Source organism: Dipodomys ordii, unplaced genomic scaffold, assembly GCF_000151885.1.
Source record: "Dipodomys ordii isolate 6190 unplaced genomic scaffold, Dord_2.0 Scaffold34, whole genome shotgun sequence".
Classification (NCBI taxonomy): domain Eukaryota; kingdom Metazoa; phylum Chordata; class Mammalia; order Rodentia; family Heteromyidae; genus Dipodomys; species Dipodomys ordii.
In genome coordinates this window covers 4,865,280-4,877,515 of record NW_012267250.1, presented here as the reverse complement: position 1 = coordinate 4,877,515, position 12,236 = coordinate 4,865,280, and the positions used below count along the sequence as shown (strand labels likewise).

Below are 12,236 nucleotides of genomic sequence, written 5' to 3'. Positions count from 1 at the left end.
TTGCCCTGCAGAAGCTCTGCAACTTTATGCAATCCCATTTGTCCAACCTTTCTTTGATTTGTTGTGTTTCCGGGTCTCTATTCAAAAAATTTCGGCCTGTTGATGACAGAATTTATATTGGTTTAATCTGGATCTTCTGCTCCATTGGAGTATGTGTCAAATTTTTTTTATTATTGAATAAATGTTTTCAAATTCTTGTAATGAAAAATCATAAATATAATATTTAGTATTTTCACTGATAATAACAGCTATGCAATGACATTAATTATACATTAAAACACATATGTAATATATCTATTTTCATGAATACTGTATAGATTCCTGTGGCAATATTTTATTTCTTCTGCTTACCATTCCCTTTCCAAATATTTCACTATTGACATTCTGAAAAAGTTTCCTTTAGTCATGACTGAAGAACCAAAAGGACATATTTTGTTCATAATTGTATAATTTTAAAAAGGGATTGTAAGTAAAGGTTATTCCTTTTTTATTTTAAATGGGAAGAAAATTCAGTCTGTTGGTCATAATTATCTATCAACAGGAACAAATCTTATAATCAGGATATAGGATAATTAAAAAGAAATTGAATCAGTCGATCGAATCTGCTATTATTATGTAATAGCATTAACTGATTACAGTTTCTCTATGTTTCCCAAAATCAACTTGTTAAAATATCTGAACTTTGACTTACATTATGTTATTTAAGTTATGTTGTTATAATCTTCTATTTCTTTTTTTCCTTTAGGTTATATGCTAGAACCCAAGCACAATAACCTTATATGTATTACACAAAGACAATCTTTGGGTAAACAATAAATCATACATGTTAATCAGTTTGGGTCAGAACTTACCTAGAATTAAACTCATCAAACATACCTATCAAAAATCTTAATTGATTGAGGGTTATAATATGTCCTTTATATTCATAGTCACTACCATTCTAAAAATATCTATTCATCAATGAAGACTCAAAGTACACACACACACACACACACACACACACACACACACATAAAGTTATTTGGAAAAACAGAGTGAATTGTGTTATTACCCAGGAAACAATAATCTTTTTTTTTTTTTTGTCCATTATGGGGTCTGAAGTCTGGGCTTGGGCGCTGTCCCTCAGCTCTTTAGCTTAAGGCTACTGCTCTACCACTTGAGCCACAGTGCCACTGCTGGTTTTTTATCCTTATGTGGTCCTGAGGAATCAAACCCAAGGCCTCAAGCATGCAAGACAAGCACTTTACCATTGAGTCACCTTCCCAGCCCTACAATAATCTTGTAGACAGAAACAAGCCCTTCAATGAAGGTTAACCTTTACCTGTTGATTTTTGATATCTCATTTTTCTTCCCAGGCTACTGATATAGATACTGGCAATTATAGTGCCATGGCATACAGGCTCATAATACCACCTATTAAAGAGGGGAAAGAAGGATTTGTGGTGGAAACATACACCGGGCTTATCAAAACAGCTATGCTCTTCCATAATATGAGGAGATCTTACTTCAAGTTTCAAGTTATTGCAACAGATGACTACGGGAAGGGACTGAGTGGAAAAGCAGATGTACTTGTAAGTACCTGAATCATTGCATAAGGGAGGTATACACAATTCTAGCCAGAGATTAGTGTTTTGGTTTCAACATCTTTAAAACAAATTTAAGTTTTTCTAAAACATGATTGTCATTAATTTTCATCCAGATTTTAATACTTAGCTTTTATAATTAAGAATACAAAGAAAAATGTTTTATATCAACTTTACATATGAATAAGTGTCACTTCCTTTCTTTAGCAATCTCTCTATTGAAGGTATTTATTATATTTAATGAAATTAAAGATTCCTATATTATCACTGATATGCTATTTAAATATTAAAGGCACAGAAGTTGAATGTTACCCTTTATTCCAAATATCGAAAATCAATTAAAATATCCTTCAGAATTTCTACTAATTTGGAAGAATGGGTTACTTGGACTTTTTTCTAATTAAACTACTAAAAAAATAGGAGTAGACATATTACTGGAAATATTTATCACAGATAAAGTGAAGTATAATTTATCTATTGTTTTTCACATCTTAACAAATCTTCATGTTTCAAAGTCCTCCTCCCCTAGTTTTCTATATAGAAACCATGCAGAAAGACATGCAGAAACCAGTGATTGAGTATTTTTCTTCTTAGATAATGATAAACAAAATTTAAAAATGGCTTCTGAGTAAAAAGTCTCTGCAAGAATTAGGCTACAATGTAACAAGTCAATTTAGCCAGGTAATTAAGGGTAACCTAGGAGATGTTAACGTTGACAAATATTTTTGATCCAATTAAGATCTTTCAATCTAGTGAAAGTTAATGTTATTTCTTTTCTTATTACTTATGATATATATATATACTAGTTATGATATATTATATATAATATATATTATAGATCTTAGAAGCTAAGGAATTCATCTCAGTGTTGGAATTTTCCCTACAAATCACAAGGCCTTAAGCTTGGTAACTAACAGTGAGAAAAATTTACAAAATAAATCTAAATATTAAGATTAATAAAGTATCATTAAATATTATAGAAGAGCCAAAATATAACAAAACAGGATATATGTAATATGAAAACCATAGCTACCTTTAAAATGTACACAAAAGTAAGGTTTATGAAGTTTATGTATTTGGGTTTCATATCTATTGTGGGTGATTTGAAAATACATATTTAAAATATAGTTTTGAAGGAAGACATTCAAATCAAGCAAATTATAACGTATCACATTTATAAGTAAGTGTATTACATTCTAATGTAAGCTGAAAACACCAGGGAAGCTGTCTCAGTAAATGATTTTGAAAATACATTCTTGAAACCTTTAGTTAAGACACAGGACATATGGTTAGGTAAATCACCTTTATGCAGGAAGTAAAATGTGTGCGGAACCAAGAAAAAAGAGAGGATATTGACAGGCTTGACTAAGTCATAGGTATTTACTCAGCCTAAAAGAGTGTAAGAGAGAAACAGAATGAGGAATAAAGCTAGAGCCTGAAATAGAAGGTTCATATAAAACATGTAATCCATATGAAAACATCAGAACTTTCCTTAAAATCAGTAGGCAGACACTGAAAGCTTTTCATAAGAATGGAAGATGAGATCTTGAAATTCAGATACTTATCAATTCCTTAATACCTATTACTTCCCTGAGGACAGGGTTTTTACTGTTTCTTTCCTAAGCAGTTGATTCTGTTTGCATTCTTTTTTGTTTCTATGATTGACAGATTTCATACCACATACTAACAGAGTAGTATTCAGTGTATGATAGTTTTACTACTAAATCCTCATTTTCAATATGTCCAGCCTTTATCCTCCTCAACTCACTTTGTCATTCACTGACCCCTCTTAGCTCCCAAATCTTGAGTGGTAGTCAATCACAACCCAGTGTATTAAGAGCCAAAGTTATTCTCTATATCTCTAATAATTTTCCTGACAATGTCTAAGCTTTTATCAGACCTCCAATATTTCCACTTGTTATTGATTCAGTTTTCACTTACCAGCCCAAGACATGGCTTCAGTGGTGTTCCCATTGACTTTTGACTTTGTCAGCATTAAGTTCTTTCTTTCTTTGATATGATTGATTATTCCCACAACTGAACTTTTTTCTTTCTACTTTCCAGAAATATTGAAAGTCTTTTGGACCTACATCTTTTAGCAATGATTTATTTCTGAGCTTTTTTTTCCAAAAAAAGGATTCCATATTATAGTTGACTTTCATTTCTCCCCTATCTTAATCATATGCTAAGTATAACCTCAACAGTCATAGATTACCAATATGTTCATGTTACCTAATTCACTAGACCCTTTGGTCCTAATATCTTTTGAACCAGCAGTAAAGGTCCAAGCTGATTATCACCCTCACTAGGCTTTCAGGCAGCTATACTCTTGCACGTCACTGATATTATTTCTTAATTTGTTTTATTGTTTCAGTTTTTTAATCTTGTATGTCAAGGTTCCTTGGGTCTTAATCTTATTGTCTTTTCTATCCTCTCTCAGTGACTTGGTAAGCTCACTTAGTACCACAACTTCAAGTACAAATAAACTACATATTTATCCCAGATCTCTTTCCTGAATACAAGACATGTATATCTGGTGAATCGGATTATTCTTGACTCTTTTCTCTTCTAAACCTATGTTCGCTCCCTTAGTGAATGATGTTACACATCTCTCTCTTAAACACACTCTCTCTAACATCTAACAATCTATCTATATTTCTTTTATCTCTCTACCTATTTACCTATCAATCATCTATCAGACCTGACTAAATACCTTTTCAATAGTTTGTCTGATAAATTGAAATGTATGATTCCTCCACAGAAAAGTAGGCACGTTAAACTGCCAAACTTTGTCATGGAGTAGAATTTTTATTTCAAAGCACATTTTTGGGGGGAGGGTATCTTCATTTAAATATGACAGTCATTAACACAAAAACAAATGAAGTTACCCTGCTATTTGAAGAAAAACAGCTACCAATATTGAATACTAATGACACCTGTGAAGTTTTCCAATGCATTAGAACATTAGAAGACATATTTACCACCCCAAATTTGACAGCTTTCCATTACCTTAAAACATTTCTGATTTGAATGGTGATCACATTAAAGGCCATTTATTTTCTTGATATTATGCAATGAAATATGTCATCAGTTGAAAGAAAGAATGAAACTGGTATTTTCTAAATGACCATGACAAGATATTAAAAATGCATTCCTGGGAAAAATCGTTCTGAAGATTGTAATCATCAGATATCTATCATCTATCTATCTATCTATCTATCTATCTATCTATCTATCTATCTATCTATCTATCTATCTATCTATCTATCTATTTTTTTTGACCATCGTGGGGCTTGGACGCTGTCCCTGCGCTCTTCAGCTCAAGGGGAGAGCTCTACCGCTTGAGCCACAGGGCCACTTCCAGTTTTCTAGTAGTTTATTGGAGATAAGAGTCTCACGGACTTTCCTACCAGGGTTGGCTTTGAACCGTGACCCTCAGATCTCAGCCTCCTGAGTAGCTAGGATTACAGGCATGAACCACAGACGCCCGTCAAACCTCATATCTTGAAAATGAGAACTATTCATCCTTTCGCTTTGTAGCAGGGAAGAAATATTATTTTTGTTATAAAAATTTTGTTGAGTAAAAGTTAATTCTGTTTTTTTTCTCTCTTTTTTCCCCCCAGGTTTCTGTGGTCAATCAGCTGGACATGCAAGTCATCGTTTCCAATGTGCCCCCTACATTAGTGGAAAAAAAGATAGAAGATCTTACAGAGTAATGGATTTTGCTTCATTTTATTTTCATATGATTACGATTTAAACTTAAACAATGTTAAAAATTGCAATATTCATGTTACACATATATTTTCAAAAAGGTTCCCTGGGATAATTTGGTTTATGTTTAACAAGCTACGCAGCTTCATTGAAAATATAAGAGCATCTTTGAATAATTTTCAAAGATAATTCAAACTTCCCAAATTTCAATAATTAAACTGAGAATGTTTTGGTGCATGCATCACCAAAACTAAAAAATACTGTAAATAAGAAATCATAAGATCTTTGATTTGAATATATACCTTGGTGTGCAGTCCCAGATAATAATACGAAAGGCTTATTTTCTTTTAAATCAGCAATCTGGCTGGCACATAAAACAAGCTAATTGTTGCTGTGATAATTTTAGATTACTTGAGATTCTATTTTTTTACAAAAATGAAGGATAATTTTGAATAATATGTCATTTATTATTGTAAAATATACAGCATGCTCTCCTTCCTCTTTAGAATTGGACAGGTAATATAAAGAATGCAATATTGTTGACTCTGATTGAGTTTGTCATTTATTAACTTGATCTTCTTTAATATTTTGTTACTGTCAGGGCTTATCAAAAATACCTTTGTCATTTGTTTCCTAAATCTCTTAATCAAGCTGACATCACTTATCATTTTCATATTTGTCATTTATTAATGTTTGTCTTAATTGGTTTCAGCTAATAATAGATGGGAGCCATAAACTTGCTGCTGTGCAAGAAAATATCCTCACTTGTAAATTTCCAGGAAAGGCTACAAAGAGATCATTTATCTTTAAGAATTTATGTCAAATGAAATGCAATAGGCATGCATTACAACATGTGTGGTTTTGCTAGGTGCGCAATTATTACATTTCAGGTTTTGATTTTCAGTTGTCCAACACTAAAAGCAATTGTCAAACAGATTGTCTTTCTCATGCCTTATTCCTCTTTAAAAAGAGTTTTTCAGATCCTGTGTTGGTTTAGATTTTTTCTGAGAAGAATTATCTTTTATCACCTTTTGAAAATACACTATTAGATGATGGATATATAATGGTAATAGCTATTGGATCTGATTCAACAATGGGGATTCACCTATGGACATATTGCACAGAGTGCCAATACATAACTGAACATAAGAATTGTTCTTCCAGGAATCAAAACCAGTAACATACCCATTCCTTGTACAAATTATTACATAGTAAGTCCCTTTATCACTAAAGCCATTTTCTGTATTTCCCATGAGAAAATGCAGATCTTCTTTTATGGTGTTTTTTATATGTGTTTTTTTTAAAATTGTTCAACATATTCTTTATTTATTGTGAAAATACCATACAGAGGGGTTACAATTTCATGGACAAGGTAATGAGTACATTTCTTATCAAGCATTGTTGCCTCCTCCTTTGTTGCCCCTTACCATCCCTCTCCTCTGCCCTGCCGAAGTTGTAAAGTTCATTTTTCGATATAACGTTTTGTACATCTCATTGTTCAATGGGTCCATCTGTATCCCTATTTAAAAAATTTGTTTGTTCCCTTTCCCTCCATAAAGTACACCAACAGCAAATACAGTGAAAACATGGGTATACTGTGGGGGAGGGACATACAAAGCAACAAAGAAATCATTTTATAAATATGTTAGAAACAATCTCAAGAAAGAAAAACCATTTGATTCCTTATGTTGGGGTTCATTTCTCCTAACATCAACTTATCTGACCGTTTCTGCTTGTTACAGATATATACTAGTTATTGCAAATAAGGGAACGCATAGTGGAAAACTTGAATTTCATGTGACTATCACTTTAATTTTGAAACTAGAATATAATTCAAAGTTTCCTTGATAAGCGTGAAATCAATACAAACTGGGAGTCTAAAGATCTGATATAGCTATTTTGTAAAGGGAAAGATTTTGTAAAGAGAGAGGGGGGAGAGAGAGGAAGAGAGAGATTTGGTTTAATAGCTACTAGCAGTGCCTGGAAAAGAATACTTATAGTAAATTCTAGCTGTTTGAGGATAAATATGAATCCTTACATTCCCTGGAATGAATTTAAATGGCTCTACTAAATTCTATTGATAATTTTTGTGATGCGATTGTAATTTGGACAACTTTGTTTAGTAATTAAATATAACATTTTCCCTTCATATGGGACCTAATATTCATCTGTGAAATAAGTTTATAAAACATATTTTGGAAATCTAGCTAAGATACCTATTTCCAGGATGAGAATTCAAGAGTCTCTTGAGAACTAAAATATGAAGCTACATATGCTAAGTGTAGGCACTTACAGTTGCTTTAAAAAAAATCAGTGTAATGAAGATTTGGCCTTGAGGGAAAATATTGAGTTCATTTCAATTCAGTATCTCCAGTCAAGCTCTACCCTGTTAATGACCAGCTAAGAAGCTTTGGGCCAATAAACTAAACTCTGTGTCCTGATGTCTATGTCTTCCAGCTAGAGACTTATTCATTACTGTATATGCACATGCAAATACACACACAAACACTTGGTTTAGACATTGAAAGTTAAATTTCGAATACAGCAAAGGTGCTGGCTACATTGAATTGGTGTTCTTATTTTCTTGCAGAAAATTCGACAGTGAAAGTAATAATAAACTTACCTATGTTATGTAGCTAAGTACTGATAATTTCAATAAAGACAGAAACACAAGGAACTAATTCAAATTTGTGGAAGATACAGTAGTTTATAAGAGAATAGTTAAATAAACTTCTCTGATACGCTGAAATCAAAGCACAATATATAACAAAGAAAACAGAAAATAAGTGATCACATGCCTTTTTAATGACTTCACATGCCTTTTAAAGACATCACATGCCTTTCTAATGACTTCAAGATCTTCAGTAAGATGAAAAGAAATCCGCAAAATGTTATTTCCTATATTGTATTCACCACCTACTCTAAAAATTCCTTCAGTTGTATGGTCCATATTAGTGGCTGTATCCCACAGTTAAATTATTATACATATTTTCAGTATCATACTAATATTCTATAAGTATAGCTTCCATAGAGAATAGTTGAAACTAAAGAAGTTATCAAGGGAGAATTATCACAAATGAACTAATTTTATCAGATAATGAAGTGTAGCCATTTCAGTAATGCCATTTTTAAAAATGCATGTTTTCATTTATGGGAATGCAATAGCTGTAAAAAAATACATTGAAGCCACACATGAAAATAAAACATAAATTCAGCACATATTAATGAAATACCATTTTTCACATTAAGTTATATTTCACTGTGCTTTTTATAAATAAGAGATAAATGCTGTTCACTTTTATCCAAAGCTTTTATGATTTGGAGCTAAAATGCTCCCAAGGCTCATATTTTGAGGCCCTCAAATTGGTTTATTTTTTTAATGTCCTGATGGTCCACCATTATGAAAATTATGAAATGTTATGTTTCCATGATAAATGGACCCATTTCTTAATGCATAAAGTTAAAACTATACCAGCTCCTTTTCGGAGAAATTTAAAAGGTAACAAACCACTTAATACTTCCCATTACAGAGATGTGTATGGAAAATAAAACATATTGGCACTGCTTTTCTATGCATTCTCTGTAGAGGTTTCTAAAATATTTAGGGCCCCTTTGTACTATTTGAAGTTCTTCTCTCTTTGAATCTAATCTAGCACTATTTTTCACACAATTTAAATGAGTGATACACATCCTGTTATATAATATAGATGTTCGCCAAAGAGAATGGTTTATTGTTTTTATAGATCAGCACAAGTATTGGTCTAAGGTGTTGGTCACTTTTACTTGGGAGGCTACTTTGGTCAGCAAAAGTCCATCCTTCACTCTCTGAATCATGTTTATGATTCTTGTCTTTCTCACACTTATTCACAGTTTATCTCACCCTGTGCTGCTGGTTTATTTTAATGTGAGAAATGAATCCACCCATATGTGTTCATTAGAAAATTCCATTTTTATCAGCAAAGTGATAAATAGTATTTTAGATGCTTTTATGTCTCATGTGTATTTGAGGCTAAATTTAATTCTCCTTAGCATTCTACCTTATTCCAAAGAGAATATATGCGATTTGCATGACTCATCCAGTAAAATAAGATAAAATGCAATTGAAAAAAATAAATTTTCAAGATAAACGTAAAAGAAACTAAGAGATGAGAGCAACTTACAGAGAGTCTGCAAAGCCTGCAGAGACTGTAGAAAGTAGAAAACAACAACAAACTGGGCTTTCACCTTTTGTAAATCCAAAGTAACAGAAGTGAACTAATAAACAAATGGAGGAAAAATGGAATCACTGGTAAAGGTCACAAAGCCAAACCTCTTTTAGTTAGAAAAGTAGAACTACATGTGAGTCTAATTCAAAATCAGGGGAAAATATTTTTATCTGTGGTATAGCAGAAAGATCGCTTCCCATTACAGAGCATAACTTAGGCTACAGATCAGGTAAAGTGCCTGTAGGTTTAGATGAATGGAATAAAAGTACAATCAGGAGAGCCTATGTTGATCCCCCCGGTCATCCACAATGCCTACTGATTTCGATAGGATTTTTGAAATAAAATACTGGCATGCACCTAGGATAGAGTTATCAACTTTGCTACTTACGCACAAGCCATTTGTTTCTCAGAAAAACTAAGGTTTACAATCAAAAAATTTGTAAAGCTTCCATATGCATATTAACAAGTAGTGAAAATATATGATATCCTTCCTCCTTATTAGGTTTTGTATAGTAAACATTTTGTACAATTTTAATCATATAATTAGAATTATGTGACTTACTGCATTGTACAAAGAAATTAGCTAAAGCTACAAAGAAATTAGCTAAAGCTTTGAGAATCGGGTTAATTTCTAGAAAGACAGAGATACCTAGCAGTTTAACTTGAATCTGTACTGAGGGGCTAGACAAAGATTGTTCTCCAATACACAGCTTTCCAGTTTGCTTTTCAGCAAACCTAATTAAAAACTCAAACTGTTCCTGAGGGTTAGCTGAGTATGCAAAGGTGAAATATTGTGTGTGTATGTGTGTGTTAAGTAATGTTTATTTTGGCCTTTTCATACTGAAAAAATAGGAAATTGAGAAGGCTGCTGTATTAATTTAAAATAAAGCTAAAATTTTTATATCAACCCAGAGATTCTACCTCTCTCAAATATACCAGTAGGTCACTTGCTCTTTGATACACACACACACACACACACACACACACACACAATGAAATTCTAGGCTAAATTCAATTAAACATGTATATGTACATAACTGAAGAAAGTGATGTAAATTTAAATTTCATTGACTCTACTAAAAAATCACTTGGTTCCAGGAAAAAAGTAAGTAAATTGAGCCAATTGTTTGTCAATACACTGAGATTGTGATTTTGCTTCAATATTATCTTCATGGAAAAAATTAACTATGATTTTCAATATAGTGTTTCTATTTTGAATAGTTAATGATTTCAAATGTTAATAGAATTATTGAATCCATTTTTATTATTTATTTTTACTGTAAAAATATTGTACAGAGGGGTTACAGTTACATGAGCAAGGTAATTTCATAGCAAGCATTGTTACCTCCTCCTTTGTTTTCCCTCTACCATCACTTCCCTCCCAACCTCCCCAACTCTTCCAACCCCCACCACCCTAACATTATAAAGTTCATTTTCAACATAGTGTCCTGTATATCTCATTATCACAATGGGTCAACCTGCATCCCCATTTAAGCATTCTTCTATATCCCTTCCCCTCCTCAAATTACAAAAATACAAGATGCAGAACACACGCATCAAATCCAGTGAAAACAGGGGTTATATAGTGGGGGAAGAACATACAAAAGAAACAAATGAATCACATAGTGCATTATAAGTACACTAAAAACACTAGCAAGAAAGAAAAAAAATACTTGTGTCCCTGTCTTGTGGTACATTTTGCTTAACATTACATCATGTGGTCATATGTAAATAGCCTTTGACCTTCTCTGCTTGTCCTAGACATGTACTAGTCATTCCAAACAAGGGAAACCAGGGACCTATGTTTATTTGGGCCTGGCTTACTTCACTTAATATCATTTTTCCAAGTCTTTCCATTTTCTAACAAAATAGGGCAATGCGTTCTTTCTGATGGAGGCATAGAATTCCTATATATATATAAATATATATTATATAATATATTATATATAATTATATATTTTATATATTATATATAATATATTATATTTATATATATACACATTTTCTTGATCCATTCATCTACCGAGGGGCATCCTGGTTGGTTCCATATCTTAGCTATGATAAATAATGCTGTGATAAATATTGTTGTGCTGGTAGCTTTGGTATGACCTTGTTTGTGATCGTTTGGGTAAATGCCCAAAAGTGGGATTGCTGGGTCATAAGGGAGCTATTATGTGGAGTTTTTGAGGAACCTCCATACTGCTTTCCAGAGAGGTTAAACAAGTTTACACTCCCACTAAAAATGCAGTAGGGTTCCTTTCTGTCCACATCCCCTCCAACATCTGTTGTTACTAGGTTTCTTGATTATAGCCATTCTAACTGTAAGCCCATTTTTTTTAAATTTTCATTCAGGTAATTGCAATTATTTTTTATTTCTTAGAAGATACATTCTTTATTTCTTAGAAGATAAAGCATGACCAGTTATCTTTCTTGAGGAAGCTGGCCATCATCAGATACTACCTTGCACTATTTGTATTGTTTTTTTATTTTTTATCAGCATATTTTAACTGTACAAAGATTTAATTGTGATAATTCCCCTTTACACATAAACTTTGCCAAACTTTATAACTGAATTGTAAAGTCTATGACTGTGTTGTTTTAAAAATTAAAGCCACAGCTGGGAAGGTGGCTCAGTGGTAGAGCCTTGCATGCCTGAGGCCCTGGGTTTGATACCTCAGCACCACATAAGCAAAAAGAAAAAAAGCCGGAAGTGGCGCTGTGGCTCAAGTGGTAGAGC

The 12,236-nt window shown here is 32.6% G+C and overlaps 1 protein-coding gene across 14 annotated transcripts in view; it reads left to right on the top strand.

Annotated features, from left to right (window-relative positions):
- Pcdh15 (protocadherin-related 15) overlaps positions 1 to 12,236 on the top strand; it is a 453,622-nt gene that overhangs the window by 408,334 nt on the left and 33,052 nt on the right. For all 14 annotated transcript variants that reach the window (XM_013017079.1, XM_013017081.1, XM_013017082.1 and 11 more), the window contains 2 exons: positions 1,356 to 1,571; positions 5,207 to 5,295. In XM_013017079.1, the coding sequence (XP_012872533.1) occupies positions 1,356 to 1,571; positions 5,207 to 5,295 (305 nt within the window). The remainder of the gene's footprint in view (positions 1 to 1,355; positions 1,572 to 5,206; positions 5,296 to 12,236) is intronic.